Source organism: Strix aluco, chromosome 26 (assembly GCF_031877795.1).
Source record: "Strix aluco isolate bStrAlu1 chromosome 26, bStrAlu1.hap1, whole genome shotgun sequence".
Classification (NCBI taxonomy): domain Eukaryota; kingdom Metazoa; phylum Chordata; class Aves; order Strigiformes; family Strigidae; genus Strix; species Strix aluco.
This window is the reverse complement of record NC_133956.1, coordinates 1219452-1240610: the sequence shown is the minus strand read 5'-3', so window position 1 is coordinate 1240610 and position 21159 is coordinate 1219452. Positions and strand designations below refer to the sequence as shown.

At 55.4% G+C, this 21159-nt stretch overlaps 3 protein-coding genes across 16 annotated transcripts in view; 2 read left to right on the top strand and 1 right to left on the bottom strand.

Annotated features, from left to right (window-relative positions):
* The window catches only part of THRAP3 (thyroid hormone receptor associated protein 3), a 33808-nt gene extending 21728 nt beyond the window's left edge, over positions 1-12080 (top strand). For 9 of the 14 annotated variants that reach the window (XM_074807172.1, XM_074807163.1, XM_074807170.1 and 6 more), the window contains 9 exons: positions 199-1104; positions 2540-3280; positions 4201-4373; positions 4818-4929; positions 5165-5249; positions 7640-7824; positions 8441-8633; positions 9284-9433; positions 10566-12080. In XM_074807172.1, the coding sequence (XP_074663273.1) occupies positions 199-1104; positions 2540-3280; positions 4201-4373; positions 4818-4929; positions 5165-5249; positions 7640-7824; positions 8441-8633; positions 9284-9433; positions 10566-10787 (2767 nt within the window). In that variant the 3' untranslated portion in view covers positions 10788-12080. Of the gene's footprint in view, positions 1-198; positions 1105-2539; positions 3281-4200; positions 4374-4817; positions 4930-5164; positions 5250-7639; positions 7825-8440; positions 8634-8713; positions 8846-9283; positions 9434-10565 lie in introns of those variants that run through there. The other 5 variants (XR_012620977.1, XR_012620976.1, XM_074807174.1 and 2 more) reach the window with 5 other exon arrangements.
* Positions 12081-13853: 1773 nt separating this feature from the next.
* SH3D21 (SH3 domain containing 21) lies at positions 13854-17899 on the top strand. Its single transcript, XM_074850625.1, has 10 exons — positions 13854-13918; positions 14049-14103; positions 14203-14303; positions 14373-14471; positions 14593-14941; positions 15978-16266; positions 16428-16489; positions 16568-16889; positions 17004-17067; positions 17143-17899. Exons 1-10 carry the CDS (start codon positions 13886-13888, stop codon positions 17179-17181), a joined length of 1413 nt encoding a protein of 470 aa, XP_074706726.1. The 5' UTR covers positions 13854-13885; the 3' UTR covers positions 17182-17899.
* Positions 17900-18031: 132 nt separating this feature from the next.
* EVA1B (eva-1 homolog B) lies at positions 18032-21026 on the bottom strand. The gene is made up of 3 exons (XM_074850628.1): positions 20772-21026; positions 18967-19083; positions 18032-18868 (listed from the first exon to the last, which is right to left on the bottom strand). Exons 2-3 carry the CDS (start codon positions 19031-19033, stop codon positions 18456-18458), a joined length of 480 nt encoding a protein of 159 aa, XP_074706729.1. The 5' UTR covers positions 19034-19083; positions 20772-21026; the 3' UTR covers positions 18032-18455.
* Between the last annotated feature and the right edge of the window lie 133 nt (positions 21027-21159).

Genomic DNA, 21159 nt, shown 5'->3' with positions numbered 1-21159 from the left:
GGCAGTATCACAGATATTTCCACTGCAGTTTATTGAGGGCAAAGTGTAATGCCTCAATTGGATGAGGGTAAACGAAAGAAATTACATTTAAAAGCTTAGAAATGAGTTTTTCAAATTCTTTTTTATAAGGTTTCAAATAAAAAGTTGTGACAGAAGAATAAACTTTAAAATATTTATATAATATTTTTCTTTTATCAGTTCTAGGTCCCGTTCAAGATCTTATTCTCCATCTCATAACAGAGAAAGGAACCATCCGAGAGTGTATCAGAACCGGGATTTCAGAGGTCATAATAGAGGATACAGGAGACCGTATTATTTTCGTGGCCGAAATCGAGGGTTTTATCCATGGGGCCAGTATAACCGAGGAGGATATGGGAATTACAGGTCAAACTGGCAAAATTATCGCCAAGCGTATAGCCCTCGTAGAGGGAGGTCACGCTCTCGTTCACCCAAGAGAAGGTCTCCTTCACCAAGGTCTAGAAGTCATTCTAGAAATTCTGATAAGTCATCTTCCGATCGGTCAAGGAGGTCTTCCTCTTCCCGGTCTTCCTCAAATCACAGCCGAGTTGAGTCATCCAAGCGTAAATCCGGAAAGGAGAAAAAGTCATCTTCCAAGGATGCCCGGGCATCTCAGGCTGCAGGAGATAATCAAGGTGATGAGGCTAAGGAGCAGCCTTTTTCAGGAGCAGTGGCTCAAGATGTCAAGGCATCTGAGGGATCAAAACCATGGCAAGATATGACCACCTATGGCACAAGTTCAGCGTCAAGAGCTTCTGTGTCTGAACTTAGCCCAAGGGAACGCAGCCCTGCGTTAAAAAGCCCTCTCCAATCTGTTGTGGTGAGGCGTCGTTCTCCTCGGCCAAGCCCATTGCAAAAGTCGAGCCCTCCGCTGTCCAACCCACCACAGATGAGCTCCGCTTTACAAAGTGGCAGCACCTCCTTTCAGGCAGGGTCTCATCAGAGCCCCTTTGAGCATGGCTCAGCGGGTTTGAGCCCAACAAGGAAGAGCCCGGTGTGCAAAAGTCCAACACCAATCGGTTCGATTTACAGTACGTCTCAGAAGGAGGAAACCACAGCTCCTGGAGGAGGAGCCTTCTCGAAAAGGCAAGTGATACGTTGGTTGTGCTGTGGTGTTTTTTGGCAGGACAGCTCGCCCGTGTGGGCGCTCCCCAGGAGCACTGCGAGGCCCTCGGTGCGTGCGCAGGCCCCAGCCGGAGCCAGGCCCCGGGCTCTGCGGGCTGCCAGCTCGTTGGGCCTGGTACTGCCTGTAATTACAGAACGAAATACTGACCTGGCCCTGTGTTGTAGAAAGCTGGGGTTTGTTTTCTGACTTGGATAGTTCTAAAGATCGCGTAGGTCCCCTCCAAAAATGTTCATAGCTCGTGAACGCTTGAAGATGTGCCCGATGAGACTGTCTAGCAACCTGACAGTGAGACTGGGAGCTTGCATTTCTCAGTTATTTACTTTTCAGTTAAAGACACATTTTTAGCATTGCATTCTTGAACTGCATTAGATACTATAAATTAGCAAAATTTAATTAAACCTTACTGCATGTCCTGCTGCAAGCAGCCTAAGGCAGGTGTAGTTGCAGTGCTTGTGCATGTGGTTAATATGAGAAACTAAAGCACCGAGATCGTCACTGAAGCGAAGACACTCTTCCACACAGAAGGCAGCAACTTCCCATGTTTCTGTTTGCTGGGTTAGTCCCCCGCAGATTCGTGCGTGAAGGTGGCACTTTCTTTTAAAAGATACGGTAGCATTCACAAGTGCTTTTAAATCTCTTCTGCATTATTTTTAAAGTTATTTTTGAACGGATTCTGTATCAAGGATGTCTGAAATTTAAAAAAAGAAAAAAAAGCTGTAACTCTTGTTTGGGCTTTCCAAAGCACTGAACTAATGTCCTTGGGCTTTATTGCTGTTTCCTCAAAGCCAGGGTTTTGCTTAATAAATGCTTTAAAACGTAGTTTTGATGCTTTAAACTAGCTAAATTGTTCTCACTATAGAAGTGTTTTGTCTTCTCCCAGCAAAATAAATATTCTCCTCTGTTAACCTTTTTGCTTTTATTTGTATTTACAGTCTGTCATGAAATATTTAGCTTACCTATGAAACTTGCATCCAAAATTTGAAGTAGCTTTTGAGGCTTTTATTTCCAGTGTTGTTTAAAGCAGAACAGCCCAGTTTGAAAGTTTTGATGTGTTGTTCTCCTGAACCAGGTTTGTAAGTAAATAAACCGATTGGGTAAGATGTTACTATTTTCCTTGAAATGAATCTGTGGGTAAGCTGTTTTTAGTTGTTCTTAAGCCTCATTTCATCAGTTCTGCATATCCATTTTCTTTTACATTTGATGAATTTATTGAGAACTAAAAGTCTAAATCCAGGCTGAGTAATCTGATTTACATTTTAACTATTTTAGGGCCTAGAGACAGCTTTCTGTACATGCATAGCTTGGTGTTCTCTGAAATTTGTCTGCTTTCAACCGAAGTATTAACCTCTTTGGTGTTTAATAAGAGAACTACTGTAATGTCTGTTTTATGAACAGGTATCTGGAAGAGCAGAAGACTGAGAATGGGAAAGACAAAGAACAGAAAATAACAAATGTTGAAAAAGAAAAATCAAAAGAAAAAGGGAATTTCTCTGAGTTGGGATCAACAGACGGAAAGGCAAAATCTGACTCCTACGCATCCAAAGCCGACTCCGAGAAGGGATACCGCGGCAGCCAGTCGCCCAAGCGCTACAAGTTCCGGGATGACTTTGACAAGCTAAAGGTCCCGGAGTTCCACAAGGAAGGTCATTATGGCAAAGAGGAAACAGATGAGCAGGAAAAGAAAGATAAGGCAAAGGGCCGAAAAGATTCGGAATTTGATGATGAGCCCAAATTTATGTCTAAAGTTGTAGCAACTTCAAGTAAAAGTCAAGAAGAGGATAGGCCAGGAAAATGGGAAGGTGTGGTGTTCTTGCCACCTGGAAAAGAGAAGCAGAGAAAACCTGATGAAATGGAGGAGGAAAGCTATTCTGAAAGATCAAAAAAAGAAGAGAGGCCAGCGTCCAAGAGAGCTGAACCAGGTCACAGGGGGTTTGTTCCTGAAAAGAATTTTAGAGTGACCACTTACAAATCGAGCCAGGAAAAAAGTTCTTCCCCCCCACTGAGGAAGGCTTCTGAGGTAAAGGAGAAACCAGGCACCAAAGTAGAGGGGCTAGCTCCTGGCAAATCCTCCTTTTCCATTACTCGTGAGGCCCAAGTCAATATTCGAATGGATTCCTTTGATGAAGATCTTGCACGGTAAGTATTTGCTATTTTTTGAGAAGTCTAAATGGTGAATTTTTCCTGTTTTTCTTTCTGAGATCCTCATAAACTTGCAAAATGTAAGGAAGGTTAAATAATATTGCATCACAGTTTGCATTTTTTGGAGACAGAGATTAATTGTAATACTTGTGTGACCCTTTTTTTTTTTTGTGGTGGGAGGTTAGAGGGATTACCAGTTTGTGGATGGTGAAAGTATAGCGTGAAGGTTAAACAACTCTTCCTAACGTTTGCTACAAGTAGATGTAAGATCAGTTCAGAATGTAAATGTTTCTGCATCAGGTTCCACGCTACACCGGGCTCTGGAAAGAGAGAGGTACTCAGTGGCTTCTTGCTGCTAGAAGCTTAGTGGTACGGTAAAGTTACAGCACAGCTTAAATGACATTTGATTCTCTGGAGTGTGTTTAAGTACTCCTTTTTCTCAGCATAGCATTACTGAAACTCTAGGACGCTCTGAGAGCCGCTTCAGCATTGCTTCAAGAAATCTTAAGACAGTAAAAAGTTATTCCAGAAAATACGTTTGTACAGCGGTAGGCAGTAAGTGTTAATACGCTCTGCGGGGTGTTAGAGGTAATCTAGAACTTAGGAACGGTAGCAAAAGATCACAGCCAACTAGTGGTGTAAGAACAGGCCTGTGCTTCACAGGATGTCAGGGTTTAATACCCACACAGCCCTCCGCATTGAGAGTAACAAGTGACCTGAGTTGTTACAGTAACCTAGGTCAGTGTATTTTAGAGATGTTTAAATAAGTGTCCTGCTCGTGCTATTGAATGTTCTTAGGTGCCTTCATAATACTACATTAAAAATGCAGCCAGCTTCCAACTTCTGAGACATAAGTCATCTTAAACTGCTTCCCTTTACCCTGTTTTTCTATTTCATGTGGTCTGTTCTTCTTCTAGCCCAAGTGGCATACTGGCTCAGGAACGCAAGCTGTGTCGCGACCTTGTGCACAGCAACAAAAAAGAGCAAGAATTTCGTTCGATTTTCCATCACATTCAGTCTGCTCAGTCTCAGCGAAGCCCTTCTGAACTGTTTGCTCAACACATAGTGACTATAGTCCATCACGTAAGAGGTAGGTCAGAAGTCTGTGTATGCTCAGATGAAGGTTCACTCCTCCCTTGCCCAATTAAGTAGGTTTCCTGCACTCTAGTTAATGCCCAAAGAGTTGTTTTCCAGCAGATACGCCAGAGAGAAGAGCAGCAGCCCCATCATGAGTCGTCTTTATTTACATAAGTAACTTCTCTTCTGGAAAGGCAGAAGAGACGCTCTTGTTTTACCTGAGCAGTGTTCAGAGAGACTGTGACTTAGAATTTGTGTATTCTAGTGAATTTGTGACTCACTTGAATAAATTGTTGATTTCAAGAGTGAAACTGGAATTTGTCAGCAGCATTAGTCAGAGCTCCTCCCCAGTGTGCTTCACGTGTCCTGTCTCTGAATTTGACCAGGACTGATGTGCTTTGAATTTTTGCAAAAACTGTATTAATATTTTGCATTGTTTCCTTAAAACCCCCAACAGAGCATCACTTTGGGTCTTCAGGAATGACACTGAATGAACGCTTTACCAAATATCTAAAGAAAGGAATGGAACAAGATGCAGCTAAAAACAAAAAGAGCCCTGAAATCCACAGGTTGGTGCCATTAGACACTGTCTTAACCCTTCAGGGGTATTTCAGATATCCTTGTCTTAAACTCTGGAATAATTCAAGTATATAACTAGCTTCAGCAAAAAAAATGGAAAAGTATGGAGAGTTTTAAGTACCTGTGGAAATACTGGTCTGCTTTACGTGACATTTAAATGACATCTGATCTAAAACCTTCAGATTCTTCTTACAAGCAAGATTATGTCTGTGTACTTTCTTTTAGGAGGATAGATATATCTCCCAGTACTTTTAGAAAACATGGATTCTCTCAAGAGGAAACGAAAAGTTCCAGGGATCCTGGCTTCAAGGTGAACTGTTACTCTGACTAGTTTAATTCAACAAAATGAGTGCATTGGGCATGAACTTAACAGTGATGTTTTTGTTTAAATTACTCTCTACTTAAGTTTGTGTTTTTCTTTTAAGGATGGGCATAATTCTAAAAATGAACTACAAAGGGTTAATTTTTATTAAAAATGTATCAACAACCTTTGTGAAGTGGTTAGACTATGGTAAATGACCCCAAAGTCAATTGAGGTGAGCTTGAGAAAAAAGAGAGGATTTTTGGAACAAGTGCCCATGATGAGAGAAGAGACTTTTTGTGATATTTTTCTGCTTGTAAGTATTATTAAATCAATTGTATACATGCGATATTTCCAACCATGTTTTCAAAAAGACATGCATGTCAAAAAGAGGAAAGTAAAACTAAATACTTATCTAAACCAAATACACTATTAAGCAGATGATAAATTTTGTTCTAACAACTTACTGTACCATTTCTGTTGATTGCTGTTACTTTAACATTCAGCACTTGTTTTAGTAGATCCAGACCATTTGGAATTTAGTGTATTGGCTTTTCTGAGTAGATGAATGTTAAGCCATTGCGCTCGCTGTAAAAAATCATAAAAATGGCTTAACGTAAAATGTTTGGGATTTTAACCTTTGTTTATTCACCTTCATACATATTTACGTTGAACGTTGAAGAGATTTTAAACAGTCCTGCTGAAACCTTACTTGTTTCATATTTGTTTTCGATTTTTTCCAAACACACTTATGGCTTGACATGGACGATGGTGAGATGGATTTGATGGGCCTGAACTCTGAGCATCAGCTTGGCAGAGTGTGTTATAAACGTGGTTTCCAAACAGCTCGCCAGCCTTCCGTGAAACAGACGTGCCCTCACAAACCCCAATAGGTGTTTGCTGTACCACATAAGGGAGCTGCTGCTGATTTTGTCACTTATCTGTCATCCATCGTGTTGGGAGCAGTTTTATTCTCAGAGTAGAAATTAAAGCTCTTTGCCTGGGGAAAGTAGAAGAGCAAAATACCAAAACAAAACGCCTGCTCTCACTCCTGCGTTATTTGACATAATTATTTAAACAAAAAAGTGTTTAGAAACTCATGTAAGTAAAAAATTTAATAGCTAGAGAATTACTAATCCTTTTGTATTTAATTCAAGACGATTAATATGATGTATGTTGCATATCAAGTCATACAGTTCCCGAGATTAGTGTTGTGTAAATGCAGTAGCAGCCGCTGAGCGCAGCCGTGGAGGCTGTGTGTTGTTGCTAGCACCATCGTGTACAGCCTGCCCGCAGACGTGCTGCTACTCGGGTCAGTGTTTGTCAGAGCCACAGCCACTGTCAGTTTGCTGCTCCTGTGTGTGCAGTCAGCAGAATCTCATCCAGGTACCACTGGTCTTAAAGTATACGCAGGTAACACAGCTTCTCATTTTCCAAAGAAACTGTCTTAATCCATTATTTCAATAGCAATTTCAGTAGAACTCAAAGCAAGCATTGCCAGATTTTTTTTAAATTAGCAATGTAAAAGGAAAAAAAAAAAAATCTAGTTGTTGAGTGTTTTTCCTACAGCCGGTTGGTTTTTGCTTTGTGAAACACCGGGGTCAGCTGGCACTAGGCTTGCTGGGATTGTGTGGAGAAACGCATACTTCATCCGTGGTGACTTCCCGGCGTCTTCCCCGTGGTGCTTTCCAGTCGCGGGGGAAGGAGTGTCACCGGGGACGTCTGCCACGCAGTAAATCGTCTTGACAGACACAGTAAAGGCTGCGTATCGCTGGGATGTCAGTGTTCTCCCAGATGCGCTTGGTTGCTGCATTTCAGTGGCCTCCATCTTGTACCACTTTAATCAGCGATCACTGTCTTGGGGATCTCCAAGCAGCAAGCAGCTTTTGCTTCTCCTTAAGTCCTATTTCCAGACCTGGTGATTAAAATTCCTCCCACTCTGCTAGCTGATGTCTGTCAGCAGGACAGCGAGCATGCTGCTGTTCAGTAACAAACGTCCAGGGGCTGTTAGACATTTTTGACATGCTGTAGCTGTGATCCATAATCAGTTGGATTGGATTTCCGAGTTGCTCTCATCTCTCACTGGCTGTGGTGTACAGTGTGTCAGCTTCTGTGTTTCTCCCTCCCCTATTACCAGGCTGTTTATCCTAATGCTGTTTAAAAGCAGAGAATAGAAGTTAAAAAGCAGTGATCTTAAAAAGCAGTAGGAAAATTGAATTCTGAGAAATAAACACTTATTTAATAGTGTATTAGTTTTACATCTTAAAATGGATTATTGATTAGTATTCAGATAAATTCCTGTTCTCCAGAAGTCTGTGCAGTCAATAGCAAAGTAATGGTGCTGAGCTAGTGAACTGTAAACCTTTGTATTAAACTCTCCCTCTTCCCTGCGTTTGTAGGCTGAAGGGAAATATAAGGACGACCCTGTTGACCTGCGCCTTGATATTGAACGCCGTAAAAAACATAAGGAAAGAGATCTTAAACGCGATAAATCCAGAGAATCAGTGGACTCAAGAGATTCAAGTCACTCAAGGGAAAGATCAACTGAGAAAACGGAGAAAAGTCACAAAGGCTCAAAGAAAAAGTATGTAGGAAACCTAATAGCCATTTCCTTCTGCCTTTCCTATTTCTGCTGTTAAGGTTGGAGACGACATCGTGTACCTATAGTTGTACACCTTGTGACATAAACTCCTGCAGTGGCGTGAATTATTCCTCTGCGTGCCATCTTGATATCATTATATCTATCTGAAACACTAAATAACTGTTAAAGGTAAATGAGAAGGCTCCATGTGTCAGAACGGGTGAGTCACTTTTCCTTGTTCCTGTTGTGTTACAGAGAATAGCCAGGTTTAAATGACTCTGAATGTTAATTTAATCCTTTTCTATTAGCTTAGCTTTCCATTTGACTAAAACTCTGCAGATGCATGCTTATCTCATAGTCGATGGTGTAAACACCTTAGAAGCAACAGGTTCTCTCTGGAGAAGACTTGGGATTTGTGTTCGGTCTGCGTGTTGTAGCTGATCCTGAGCTCTTCCTGCGGCCCTTCCTTTTCGTAGTAGGAAGGGGAGAGCGTTGCACTGACAGGGAGTGATAAAGAAGTGGTTCTGTAGCAAACAAGTCACAACAGTTACTAACCCTGCTGGTGGCCTACTCGCCTCCATTTCCTATCACTCACCTCCATTTCCTATCACTGAAACAGGAAACACCGACGGGTACGTGAGAGATCCAGATCCAGTTCGTCATCTTCACGGTCCTCTCATTCAGTCAAAGCGGAGGAATATCCCGAGGAGACTGAGGAGAGGGAGGAAAGCACCTCAGGCTTTGACAAGTCCCGGCTTGGGACTAAAGAGTTCACTGGTCCAAATGAGAGAGGAAGAGCTCGAGGGACCTTTGTAAGTGTCCTCCACCCCCCTCCCAAGTATCAGTTCCCAAAGTGCCCCAAAAGTGGCCGCTGTGCATTGCTCTTCCGCAGTTAAAGCATACCGAAAGGAGAGACCCCAAAGACACTGTCTGGTTGTGGATGATGAGCCAGAATATGATTTCTGCAGGTGTGGAGCACAGACCAGGGTGCTGAGAATATAGTCTGGGCAGTTGAACTCAAGATGTACGGAGCAGAATCAAGCCTGGAAGCTTTTGTGCATTAGTAATTGCTGAGCAACCCCGCTGGGCAGCGCGATGTCGGCTGGGGTTAGGCTGCCGACGTGACTCATCTGGTCAGAACTGCGCTCGCTGCCCGCGGTTCTGACGCCTTAGTTGCGTAGATGTCTTACGTGCGTATTGTCTGTGTCAGGTGCTTTCTCTTGGGTGCTCTGGAAATGCCTCTACGTGATCTTAAACAGCTTTATAGAAACTGTGACGCGCTGTGTGATCAGATGAGCCAGAAAACCCCAAAATGTACTGAGCTCTAATGCGAGGTTAAAGGTGTTCTTGGATGGTTAGAGAGGTGATGTTGTGTCTCTTGGTAGCCCGGGGAGCTGTCTGGGGGTGGGAGGGCGCTGCCACTGCAACAATTTTATTTTTCTTCTGTGTTTCGCTGTTGCAGCAGTTCAGAGCAAGAGGGAGAGGATGGGGCAGAGGCAACTTTTCAGGCAACAATAACAGCAACAGCGGCGGCAACAACGACTTCCAGAAGCGAAACAGAGATGAGGAGTGGGATCCAGAGTACACACCTAAGAGCAAGAAGTACTACTTGGTATGTGTCTGAAGTGCTGAAATGTGTATGTACACTCCAGGTATATCTGCTCTCGAATGCTTTAGAGGTGAGAGCACCAGCTGTCTGTAATCCACCAGGTTAAGGCTTCATGTGACACTTCTTCACAAGAAGCTCCTGACTCCTGACTAAAGGGAACTTGTTTCTGTTCACTGTAGAGTGGTTTGCCGTTAAGTGAAATCCTGCAGGCCAGTTAGAGAGCACATGTTTCCCAGTGGTGTGGCAAACGCAGCTCAGAGCTGTTAGTCTGTGTTGCAGATGGCCTCTGTTTCTTGGTCCTTTATCCTCATAAAGCGTCCAGCTTCCTGGGTGGGTCAGTACTGTTCCTTTTTCTGTGGCGATGGCAGTCTGCCACGCCAACAGGCATTAGTCTGGGAGAATCCTGTCTGACTGTTCTTTGAAAAAGGGGTAGTTAAACAGACACTAACTCATTCTTTTTCTTCCTGATTCGGAGTACTTGAGATCCCTAATCTTTTTGTTAAATAATAGTGTTGCGGTCTTGGACCTCAAACAAGAAACCCTTGATTTTTTTTTTTTTTACTGCATTTTTTCTCTGATCTCATTGAAGGCAGAATTGTAATTTTTGGGGGGTATCCAGTCTCTGTGCTGCACTTTACATACAGAAATGGATCAGTTTGAGCCCGGTGACGTGGTCTGTGTCAGCTTGTACCACCTGCATCTGCTTTAGCTCACGCAAAGCATTCTGAAAGCGGCGTGTGTTACTAAAGCCCCTGAGTACCAGCAGTAAGGATTGAAGCTGCCAAAGTGGTTTGACTGGCAAGAAAATAAAGGGGAAATGTGTAGAATATCTAAATCGTGGAGTTGCAGGACCAGCCATGGCGCTCCCTTCCTAGACACCCGTCCCCTGCCCGCCCCTAAAGATTCGGTAGGGAGCTTCCTGTCAGCGCGGACAGCGATTGTACGTCCCTGCCTTCATCGCCTGTGCTTCTTCCCCAAACCCAGCCAGCTTTTCTCTTTAGCTGGCAGCGTTCACTGTGGCACAACGCGGCCGTCCGGTTCGTGCTGCCCGGGCGCGTGCCGCGAGGGTTTTCCCGCTCTTGCCTCGCGAGCGGTCGGTCTGCTTGAGCTGATGTCGTCGGCTTCCTCCCCGCAGCACGACGACCGGGAGGGCGAAGGCGCCGACAAGTGGGTGAACAGAGGCCGCGGTCGGGGCGCTTTCCCCCGAGGAAGAGGTCGCTTCATGTTCCGAAAGTCGAGCACCAGCCCCAAGTGGGCTCATGACAAATTCAGCGGAGAAGAAGGAGAAATCGAGGATGACGAGAGCGGCACAGAGAACAGGGAGGAGAAGGACACCTTGCAGACGACGGCTGAGTAGCTGCAGCGCCCATGTGTTGGCGAGAGCCCTGGCAGGAGGGAAGGGGCTCGGCACAACGCTGGGGCTGGAGGTTGTCAGGGCGATCCTCAAGTGCTGAGCAGAGCCCTGGAGAGGAGCTCTGAAACTACCCCGAAGTTAACTGCATTTCCAGAGTTCAGCCTCCCTAAGTGTGGACTAGAACTGATCAATCATTTACGCTTGGATCCACTCGTGGAGTCTATCTTCCCAAAGACTTCCCCTCTGGACTGCATAAGGTCAAGTACAGGGTGAGATCCTAGATTTTCTCTCGTCCGTGACCTTACCGAACGGTCGGTTAATCTTTTGGTAACAGGCTTTGAAGACAATGTGGATTTTGGTTTGTGCCCATCTTAACCCGCTAGTCTTGGCATTTTTGTTTCTCTTTTATAATTTGAAATAGTAAAGGTCGGGAGTAACTCGCCAGTTCAAATTTTTCTCCCCTGTTGTGTATTCAATTTTTTTAAATTCATACTCTACTTATTTTAGGCCTTTACATATGTAGTAACATCAACTAAATGATAATTTTGGAAACTATTTTTGGTTCTTATAAATAAGAAAACAATGAAGCATGTGAATAAACATCTAAATGTTAACTTGTTGGGACCAAACTGCTATGATTTTTTTTAAAAAAAAAAACCAACCTTTTTTTTATGTAACAGTTGAGTTTAGGGCCTTTTAAAAATGATTGTTTTCCTTTTATGTTGAAAGTTAACAGAATTAGCATGGTTTAAAGAAAAAAAAAAGACGACACCCTACTTCTCACCACTGTTTGTGTACACTGTTAGGCCTGGTGTGTGCTGGAGCCCCAAACTGCTTGTAGGCATTTTGTGTATCCTCTTTGCAGCTGGTCGTGAACTTGAGTGCTCTTTCCAAGGTAACATAGTTTTCTAAGAAACTTCAGAATTCTACTAGGTTAAAAATATAAAAGGAGATGAGAATTTTTCAATATTTTTTATTAATCTTTTTATAAAAACAAAAGGCAAATCCCTCCTGTGCTGGTTAAGGACGGCCGTTATGATGTATTTCTTTTTATCTTCTACTTAAAAATATTCTGAAGAAGTTTGCGAACAGTTCCCTGGCTGAGTCAGTGAGCCTTCGTAGCCGGAGAGGCATGTGCTGCAAAGACACCGCTCTCCCTCTCTGCCTTCCCCTCCCCAGGATTGCTGTGCTGTTTCCCCACACACACCGACTAGAGTTTGGTTTGTTTTGACTTGAACAGTTCCTGTTTAGCAAAGCCCTGAAGTTTGTTTATGCAAATAAAATACAATAAAAGAAGTAGTAGGTGTAACTCTGCTTTGTTCTGTGTCCTGAGTCAGGGGGCTCCTGTTTCAGACGCTTGTGAGGCCTGAAGAGCCGAGCGGCCGCGGCGCTGCGGGAGCCTGGTGGGCAAAGTGGCTTTAAACCGCGCTGGCTGGGGCCGGGGAGCGCCCAGGAAGGAGGAAGCTCAACCTGCTGCCCCCGGGGTTGCCCCGCTGGTCCAGGGCAGCAGCTGCCCGAAGCTACTCCCGGGGCCGAGCACGGGAGGTTCCGTTTTCGGCCGCTCTCCAGGTGGGACCGTGGCGCTCGGCACAGAGGGGACGTGTGTGGCCTCTGGCAGCCCACGGGCAGGGACAGGCTCCGCACGGGGGTTTCCTTGAGTTGCTGCAGCCGCAGGAGCCGGCAGCACCCGGGTATTTGTTTTACCCTTGGCCTGATGCGCTCTCCACCTTCTAAAAGCACCAACTGCTGGTTTTTAAGCCCCTTTGTGTTAACAGCAGCTGTGGGAGGGGGGGTGACAGCTGCCGGCCCCCTTCCCCAGCCCTGCTGCCCGCGGGGTTTGTGTCGCCCGTGAACCGGCTCCGTCGTGCTCAAACGCCAAACTGCTGGCGCAGAGTCGCGGCTCCAGGCAGCCCGGGCGAGTAAATGCTTTTCCCTCGCTCCCGCCTGACGTCCGCGGGGGGACGCGGGAGCAGCCGCCTCCCCGGTGAATTCTGGCGTTGGCACTGCGGGGGAGCCGCCCCCGCCGGGTCGGTTACCGGTGTTGGCCAATAGCAGTTGGGACAGTGGTGTGGGTTAACGGTTCGTGTTTCCCTTTGCGCCTGAATTTGAGTCCTTGAGCCAAAGGGCGCCTGGTGCCATCGGCAGAGGGGCCAGACCCAGGGAAACGCACGTTCCCTGCGCCCCGGCCAAAACCTTGACCCCCCCCGCTTCTTGGCCTTCCCTGCCCCGTGCTGACCCTCGGGCCCCCGCCCTGCTCCAGAGCTCAGCAGGGCCCAGTCAAATGCGTTTGGTCTAAGGGGACGTTCTTGCTGTCAGCCTGGGGCCAGCGCTGGCCAGGACCAGCCCCTCTGGCCCCACTGCTGCACTCCAGAGGGACCTCGGCAGCGTGGCCACCCCGGCCCTGTGCGCTGGCGGTTTGTGGGTTTCAGCCCCTCTGTGGTTTAGGTTTCACTTCCCCCTCCACGCTGGAGGTGACAGACGCGCGGCGGGACGCGGGTGGCTTTGAGCTGCTGTCCAGGGCCGGCTGCGACTCGGGCCTTGGCGCTTCGCTCCGGGCTGGGCCCCCTGTCCCGGCCCTGCCCGCCTCGGCCCGTGGCTCAGGTAGGGCTGGGCCGCACCGTGGGCTGCCTCGGGGGGCTGGTGCTGGGCAGAGGGGCTGTGGCGGTTCTGCGGGAGCTCGGGGGTCTCACGGCGCCTCACCGCGCCTCCCCGGCTCTCGGAGCGAGGCAGGAGCGCTGGGAGAACCGTGGATCCCTCCGCGCTCCGCTGTGGCAGCCGGAGTTGGCTGCGTCTGCCAAACCCACCCTGGGCTGCAGCCTCGGGTCTCCTCGGAGGCCGGTGCCAGGCAGCAGCAGCAGCAGCCGCCCTGCCCGCCGGGGTCCCACATGTCCCTGGTGCCAGCTCTGCCGGGGGGCTGGTCCCACCATCGCTGAGCTGCGGTGAAGCTGCAGCAGCGGTGCCGCGCTGGGCCCGGCTGCATTGGGGGCCGCAGGAGCAGCTCCCCAGGGACACCCCAGCCATGGTCTGGCTCAGACGCAGCAGGGAACCCCCTCCCTGCTCTCGCAGGCGCCCACCCTGAGGCCGAGGCCGCGCTGGAGCAGATGCCCAAGCCCTTCCCAGTGCCGGAGGAGAAGGTGGGTGGGGGGCTCTGTGCTGGGGGTGGCTCGGGGGGACACAGGGCTCCGCCTTCGGTGGGTGCTGCCGGGGCTGGTCCCCAGCTCGGAGCCGGGACCCTCGTGCCGCAGCAGGTCCCCTCGCCCGCAGGCAGAGCCGTGGCCGGTGGCGCAGCGCCCGGCGCCCCTCCTGCCGCTGGAGCTGGGTGAGTCACCCCTGGGGGGGCTCCCGCTGGGCACGGGGTGCTGAGGGGACCCGGGGAGGAGCCAGACCCTGCGAGCCCCATCCTGCCCTTCCCGCGCAGACCAGGAGCCGCAGCTCTGCCGGGCCCTGTTCGACTACACCCCGGAGCTGGCGGATGAGCTGCCGCTGCGGCGGGGAGATGTTGTCCGGGTCCTCAGCAAGGTGAGGGGGTGCGGGGACGGGGGGTGACCCCGAGGCTGGTCCCTAGTGCGACGCCTGCCCTGCCCGCAGCGCACAGAGGTCGAGGGCTGGTGGGACGGGCAGTGCCGGCACCGCAGAGGGCTCTTCCCCAGCAACTTCGTGGAGCTCCTGCCAGCGCCGGTGCCTGCGGTGAGTCAGGGCCGTGCCGGGCTTGTGCAGTCGGGCCCTCCCGTGTCTGTGGGGCTGGGCCGTGCCAGTGGTCCCTGCCTGCCCCCGTGCCCCGTCCTCACCCAACCCCGCTCTCCTGCAGCTGAAGCCGGCGATGCCATCCTGGGATGCGGAGTCCGGTGAGTCCGGTCATGGCGGCTGTCCGGCCCCGGGGGCCTCGGTGTCCCGCCAGGACGGCCGGGTGGCCCCGCGGCCGTGTGCGAAGTGGGTTGGGGCAGCCAGGGGACCGGCCGTGCCGGGGGGCAGGAGGAGCCGCGTGGGGAGCAGGGATGCGGCGTGGACCAGCACCGAGGTGCTCTCTGCTTCGACTTCCTTCCCAGTGCGGAGCCGATTTCCTCCGGCATCACGTGCGCGGTGTGGGGCCGTGGCAGCCGGGGGAGCCTGGCACGGCACCGCTCAGCACGGCCTCGTGGGCAGCCCCACGCCGGCAGGTAGGATGGAGCGGCCGCGGCCCCGGGGCTCCCGTGCTCGGGGACCATCCTGGCAGCTGCACCGGTGTCCCGGGAGCTGCCGAGGAGGAGCGGGGGCTGCCGGAATGCCGGGCAGCTCTGGGCGCCATCAACCCTGTGCCATGGGGAGCAATGGAGCCCCGGGCCCTGCAGAGCAGCTCCCCGCACCTTTGGGGCCGGGCACCCTCGTCCCTGTCCTCATCCCTGCGGCCTTCGCGCCTGCACCCGTCTCTTCGGGCGGATAAAACCTTCGGCACCTGCGAGGCCGCCACGGCAGGGGCCGTGCTGGTGGCGGCAGGGACCAGGCGGCCCCAGGGCTGCTGGCCCACCATAGGGACAGGGTGGTCCATGCGCCGGTGCCCCATACCCTGCTCTGCCAGGGGCCCATCCTGGTGGGACCCCGGGGCTTGGCGGCAGAGGGATGTTGCTGCACCGTAGGCGGTGGTGGGACGGCATCCTGCCTGCGGCACCATGCTGCCGCTCAGGGGGAGGTTTGCAGTCGCTTGCTTTGCCGCACACAGAGGAAGCGCCAACCGCAGCGGGGCTGGGTGCAGGGTTTGGGTGTGGGGCTGGGTGCAGGGATGGGCACAGGGCAGGCAGGAGGGGCGGCTGCCCCTGACCCAGCAGCCAGGGCCCTGGGTAGAGCCGCCATGGGGCTGGTCGAGTCCTGCTGAGTGTCGCTGCCAGCCCTGGCAGACGTGGGAGCTGGTGCTGGAGGGACCCGTGGGTGCAGGTGCACCATGGGGTGATGTTTCCCCCCGGTCCTGCCTGTGGGTGCCCCCTCCCCAGCACCCCCTGGTGTCCCACACATGACCCTGAGCTTGGGGGGCCCTGGCAGGAGCTTGGGGATGGGGGGGGGGGTCAGGGATGGGGTGGTCCCTGGAGTCCATGTCCTAGCAGGGTGGGGGGTAGAGGGGGCTGTCCTGTCCTGTCCTGCCCAGCTGAGGGGTCCCTGGGAGAGGGGCTGTAACGAGGGTCCTTCCCCCCGCACCTGATGAGCCCCTTTGCTCCCCGGCAGCCTCTAAGACAGCGAAGGACGAGGAGGGGGAGCCCCCAGGTGAGTCCCTGGGCTGGGGCTGGAGACGTGCCTGGGGCAGGTCCCTGGTGCCGGGGCACGGCCGGGGCTCCCTGGCAGGAAGCGTTTCCTTCCCCACTCTCGCTCGCTGCCCCAGCCCCGCTCCTGCCGCCTCCCCAGAGCTCCCAGCACCGGTGAGGATGGAGCCGGCCAAGCTGCCCCCCAGCAAGAGGATGGCTCCTGCTCCCCCTGTCCCTGCCAAGGCCAAACTGGCCCCCACGCTGGCGAGCAAGTAAGATGCACGTGGCCATGCCGGGGTATCTAGGGCTGCCGCGATGGCCCCGGGGCCGTGCCGATGTCCGTGCTCGGTCCCCGGAGTGGGGCTGGCGTCTTCCCCCTGGGAGGGCCGAGCACAGCCTGGCTGTGCCGCTTCACCACCTCTGCTGTCCCCAGACCCGGTGGCCCCCAGCCCTGCGCCCCAGCTGACGCGGAGTGGGGCAGAGTCGGCGACCCAGGTGGGTGCTGGGTGCTGGCACTGGGCGCTGCGGCTGTCGCAGGGCCCTGCCCACGTGCTGACCCTCTCTCTTTGGCAGATGCTGACGGGTTCAACGTGGTGCCGGTCACCACAGCCAAGCTGAGCCACCCCACTGCCATGCGTCCCCGTGTGCCGGGCCAGCGGCCGCCCAGCCTCACCCTAGGGAGCGCGGGGGGTCCCTGCGGGGGGGAGCAGCCCCGGGGGCCGCCCCACGCCGGGCCCTGCGCCCCTCTCCCCGGCATGGGGCAGGCGCCTGGCCCACCATGGAGCATGGAGGTGCCGGCGGTGCCACGGCCCGAGGAGCGACTGGCCCTGGAGGACCTGAAGGCCGAGGTCCGGTCCCTGCACATCCTCGTGGACCTGATGCGAGTCCAGCACCTGTGAGTGGGGAGGGGGGTGTCGGGGTGTTGGCAGCGGGGGGGGGGTCCCCAGCAGCTCCTGGCCACTCGCTGGCAGGGTCTGGCCCCGGCTGAGCCGTCCGCGGCGCGTTGCAGGCGGGACCTGGAGGAGATGCGGCTGGAGCTGTGCCAGGAGCGGGCCAAGCGCCAGGCGCTGCAGGTGAGTCCCTGGCGAGGGGCTGCCCCCGTGCCGTGGGGTCCCCCCCACCCCCCAACACACAACCTCTTCCCACAGGCAGAGATCGAGCGGGTGCAGAAGGTGCTGCCCTGCTAGCGCTGTCGGGGGCTGCGGTGACCCCCCCCCGTGGGCGCTGTGCCGGTGCTGTGCCGAGGTGGCCCTTGGCCCCGCTGCCCCCAGCCACGGCCCCTGGGGGTACAGAGATTGTTGAAAATAAACTATTTTGTGTACGGGGTGCTGCTGGCCTGTGGGGGGTGCAGAGGGCAGAGCCCTGGCGTGCTGTGGGGGCTGCCACATCCCTGCAGGGCTGGGCGGGGGTGGCACAGGGGGTCCCACTGTGACCGTGTGCCAGGGGCAGGGCTGCAGCCTCCGCCAGCCAGTCCTGGGCAGGGGGGCAAGTGCCCCCTGCCACTCCCTGCACCTTGTCCCAGGCTGCGATGCAGAGCCAGGGCCTGCAGCAGGGCCACCTCCTCCTCTTCCTCCTCCTCATCCTCCAGCCCCCGCACCGTTTCCCAGCCCCAGCCCCGGCACATCCTGGCCTCCAGCCACCGGCATGGGGCTGGGAGAACATCTGGAAAACATCTGGATCCTGCTGGCGCGGGGGCCTGGCCTGGGAAGGAGCTATTTTTATAAAGCTGCCGGGGAGGGGGCTGGGGAGGGGGCAGCAGGGCCCTCGCCCCCCCGCGGGACTGGGAGCGTGGGCAGGATGCGGCCCAGCCCTGCGGGGAGCAGCCCATGTCCCCGGGGAGCACCCACCGCCCCGAGAGCCCAGCGGGAAACATCCGCCCTGGGTCAGGGCAGTGCTGGGCCGGAAAGGATCCGGCTAATTTTAGTGGGGCTGGGGGGAGGGAATTGGCCTGGGGAGGCGGCTGTGGCCGGACCCCCCCAGCGCCGCTTGCGCCAGCTGCTGCAGGACCCCCCCCCCAGCACGCTGGGCTCCAGGGAGTGTGTAACAGCACCATGTTTCAGGGGCAGGACCCCACAGCTTACACGGACGTATAGCCTGACCGCGACCCACCGGGCTGGGCTCCCTCCGGTGCCGGCTCCGAGCCCACGGGGCCAGCGGCTGAGAGTGGCAAGGTGGGCCCTGTCCTTGTCCTCGTCCCTGCAGGGCCCCGGGGCTGCTGGGCTGGTGCTAACCGTCGTACCAATGGCTCAAAGTGTGTCGTGGCCTGCAGCCACGGGGACGAGTCTGGCCCCGGGGGTGCCCGTGGCCCCAGGGTCTGGCCGGCAGCAGTGCGGGACACTCCGGGGCAGCGTCACCCCCCTCATTCTCCCCTCTCCTGGCCCCAGAGCGGGTTCCAGGCAGCTCCCGGGGGCGGCACGTTGTGGGTTGAGCTACCGGGGGGAGCTGGGCGTGGTGCCGCGGCTCAGTAGTAGTGGACACGGCCCAGGGTGCCGGTGCCGGTGCCCAGGATGTCGGGCTGCCCGTTGCGCCAGATCTCGCGGATGATGCGCTCGCGCTCCTCCAGCCGCTGCGCCCGCTCCAGCTCCTCCGCCGAGGCGAAGACGTTGATGGCCAGAGCCCCGTCGCCGGGGCCGTGGCTGTCCAGGGGGATCTCGGTCACCGGCAGCAGCGATTCGGACGCTGCGCGGTCGATGGTGTCCTCCTCTTCTTCATCCTCCTCATCCTCGTCCTCCTCGTCCTCGCTGAGGTCCCTCGGGCGGGGCGGGGGGCGCGGGGGGGGCTGGCAGGAGAGGCGCAGCACCAGCAGGCACAGGGTCAGCACCAGCCCAAAGCAGACGCCCAGCACGAAGTAGAGCCCAAAGCTCTCGGGGTTGGCTGCGGGGAGAGCGGAGGGGATGAGGGACTGGCCTGTGCCAGCCACGGGGCCAGTGGTGGCCCCAGGGTCCCCCGGGACGCATCCGGGGCGGGCTCACCTCGGATGTGTGCGTACGCGGCCATGCTGTTGCTCAGCAGCTCCATGTCCCGCCGGCGGCTCTCCATCCCGCGCCCGGCTGTGCTCAGCGTCTCCGGGGACGGCACGTGCTCGGCATCTGCGGGACAGAAGGGCTGAGTGAGGGGCTACTGTGGGCTGGGGTCCTTCCCGCAGTGCCCCCCCCGTCCCTTTTGGGGCCATGCTGGGGTGTGACCGTGGCCCAAGGGCTCCCCACCGAGCCCCACAGGTGCCGAACTGGAGCCGTCCTCGCTCCCGCACCCCTGTGGGACCGCGACGGACACGGCTCCTCCAGGACACTGCGTCAAGCGGCTCTGGGCTGGGCTCTCCGGCCCTGTCATGGGGCTGAGCTTGGTGCTGAGCAGGACCAGCACAGCCCTGCCAGGCTGCCCACGCCGGCAGGGCCACGCAAGAGCTGGCGCTGCCCATGCACACGCGCGTGTGCCCCCCACACAGCCCCTCGGGACAGCGTCCCCCCTCCCCACGCTGCTCCCAGCCCCGTTCTGGCCTTGGCTGGTTACCGAGGGGCCAAGGACCAGGCTGGGGTGCAAAGGCCGCCAGGTCCTGCTGTGGCCCTGCAGCAGGACGGGTGAGGGGTGGCAGGGAAAAGCTGCCCTGGGAGGGGATGTGGGTGCCCTGTGCCGTCTCCTCCGTGACACCCCATGGGGTGCCTGAGGCCCACACTGGGGTGCAGGGGTGAGCACCCACCTCCTCCTGCCTGGGGACCTGCCTGGCTCCAAGTGGCCGAGCCCCAGTGCTGCTGGCTGGTCCCCACAGCCCCTCGTGACCCCCCACGATGCTGGAGTGGGGCCAGGTCCCCCTCAGCAGTGGGCGGGCCATGGCCCCCAGGGCGTGGGGCTGGGCAGCGGGCAGGGCAGCAGGCACGGCGGGAGGTGATGCAGCGCCCGGCCCTGGCAGGGGACGAGCTCATTTCCCAGAAACGACTCCAGGGAGGGAGGAATGAGGAAAGAAATGCAGAAAATGTGACACATCAGCAGAACCGTCCCTGGACAGTCCAGTGCTGCGGGGCTGCTGCACGTCCTGGGGCTGGGCAGCCCCTCGTGCTGGGACACCCCACACATGGCTGGCAGCGTCCCCAAGGGGCCTGGTGCCCCCCCCGGGGGTCCCGCTGTGGGGTGGGGGGTGCAGAGCCCACCATGGGGCTCCAGGGACCCCCAGAGCCCCGCCGGTGGCAGGGCTGGGTCCAGGGCCACGGAGCTGCTCAGCACCCACAGATGGGTGCCTGCAGCTGTGGCAGGGTGGGGGTCTGGGGCTGCAGTGGGGACAGGGTGTGGGTGAGCCTGGGGACGGTGGGGACAGCTGGAGGGAGCGGGTGCTGCGCACTGTGCAGGCGAGTGCCGGGCTCAACCCCCCCGCCAGAGCCCCTGGACCTCGGGGGCACCAGAGTGGGATCACCCCGGGGTAGGGGTGCGCCTGCAGGCACGGCCCCAGAGCACTCAGCCCCATGTCCCCATACCCCACGTCCCCAAACCCTGTGCTCTGCGTCCCCAAGCCCCCAGCCCTGAGACCTCACGTCCCCCCAGCCCTGCATCCTCCACCACTGCGTCCCCGAGCTCTGCATCCCTCAGCCCCGCATGCTCGGACACTGCTCCCCATGTCCCCAACCACAACGGGGTGTCCCCCAGCTCAAGCAGGGGACAGGGCAGACCCACGACACCCCACCACGGCCATCAGGGCTGGGTGGACGCGGGGTGCTGAGGTCTTTCGGGGTGTCCCGTCCACCCCACGGTCCCCTGCGGCCCTGAGCCCCGTGGGGCTGGTACTCACCGGGGTGACGGGTGGCCCCGGAGCGGGGCGGGAAGGCGAGCGGCGGCAGGAGCCCACTGCACTTTGGCTGGAGAGAGGGAAGAGAGAGAAAGGTCTGTTTAGCATTAACGCTGCAGCAACAGGAAATAGTTTGGAGGCGGCTGGCGGTCAGCGCTCCCCGCCGGAGCCAATGGCAGCCCCGTCCCGACGCCGAGCGGGGCGCGGGGCCGGGGTTCGTCCCGCTCCCCCGGGACGCTGCGCTCGGCCCTGCTGCGGAGCCGCCCCGGAGCAGCTCCAGGCCCCATCCCGGCCCAGCGCCCGCCTGGCAGGATCAGGCCTGGCTGGGCCCAGGCCCCGGGCTGGTGCTGCCAGATGCCGGCCAAGCATCCCAGGCTCGTGGGGCTGCGCC

Bases quoted from the DNA above. Each gene is read 5' to 3' on its own strand.
- SH3D21 (XM_074850625.1), top strand. From the start codon at position 13,886: ATGCCCAAGCCCTTCCCAGTGCCGGAGGAGAAG. The intron at 13,919-14,048 runs GTGGGTGGGGGG...CCTCGCCCGCAG, and splicing joins TCCCAGTGCCGGAGGAGAAG to GCAGAGCCGTGGCCGGTGGC. The intron at 14,472-14,592 runs GTGAGTCAGGGC...GCTCTCCTGCAG, and splicing joins TGCCAGCGCCGGTGCCTGCG to CTGAAGCCGGCGATGCCATC.
- EVA1B (XM_074850628.1), bottom strand. From the start codon at position 19,033: ATGGAGAGCCGCCGGCGGGACATGGAGCTGCTGAGCAACAGCATGGCC. The intron at 18,869-18,966 runs GTGAGCCCGCCC...CTCTCCCCGCAG, and splicing joins CGCGTACGCACACATCCGAG to CCAACCCCGAGAGCTTTGGG.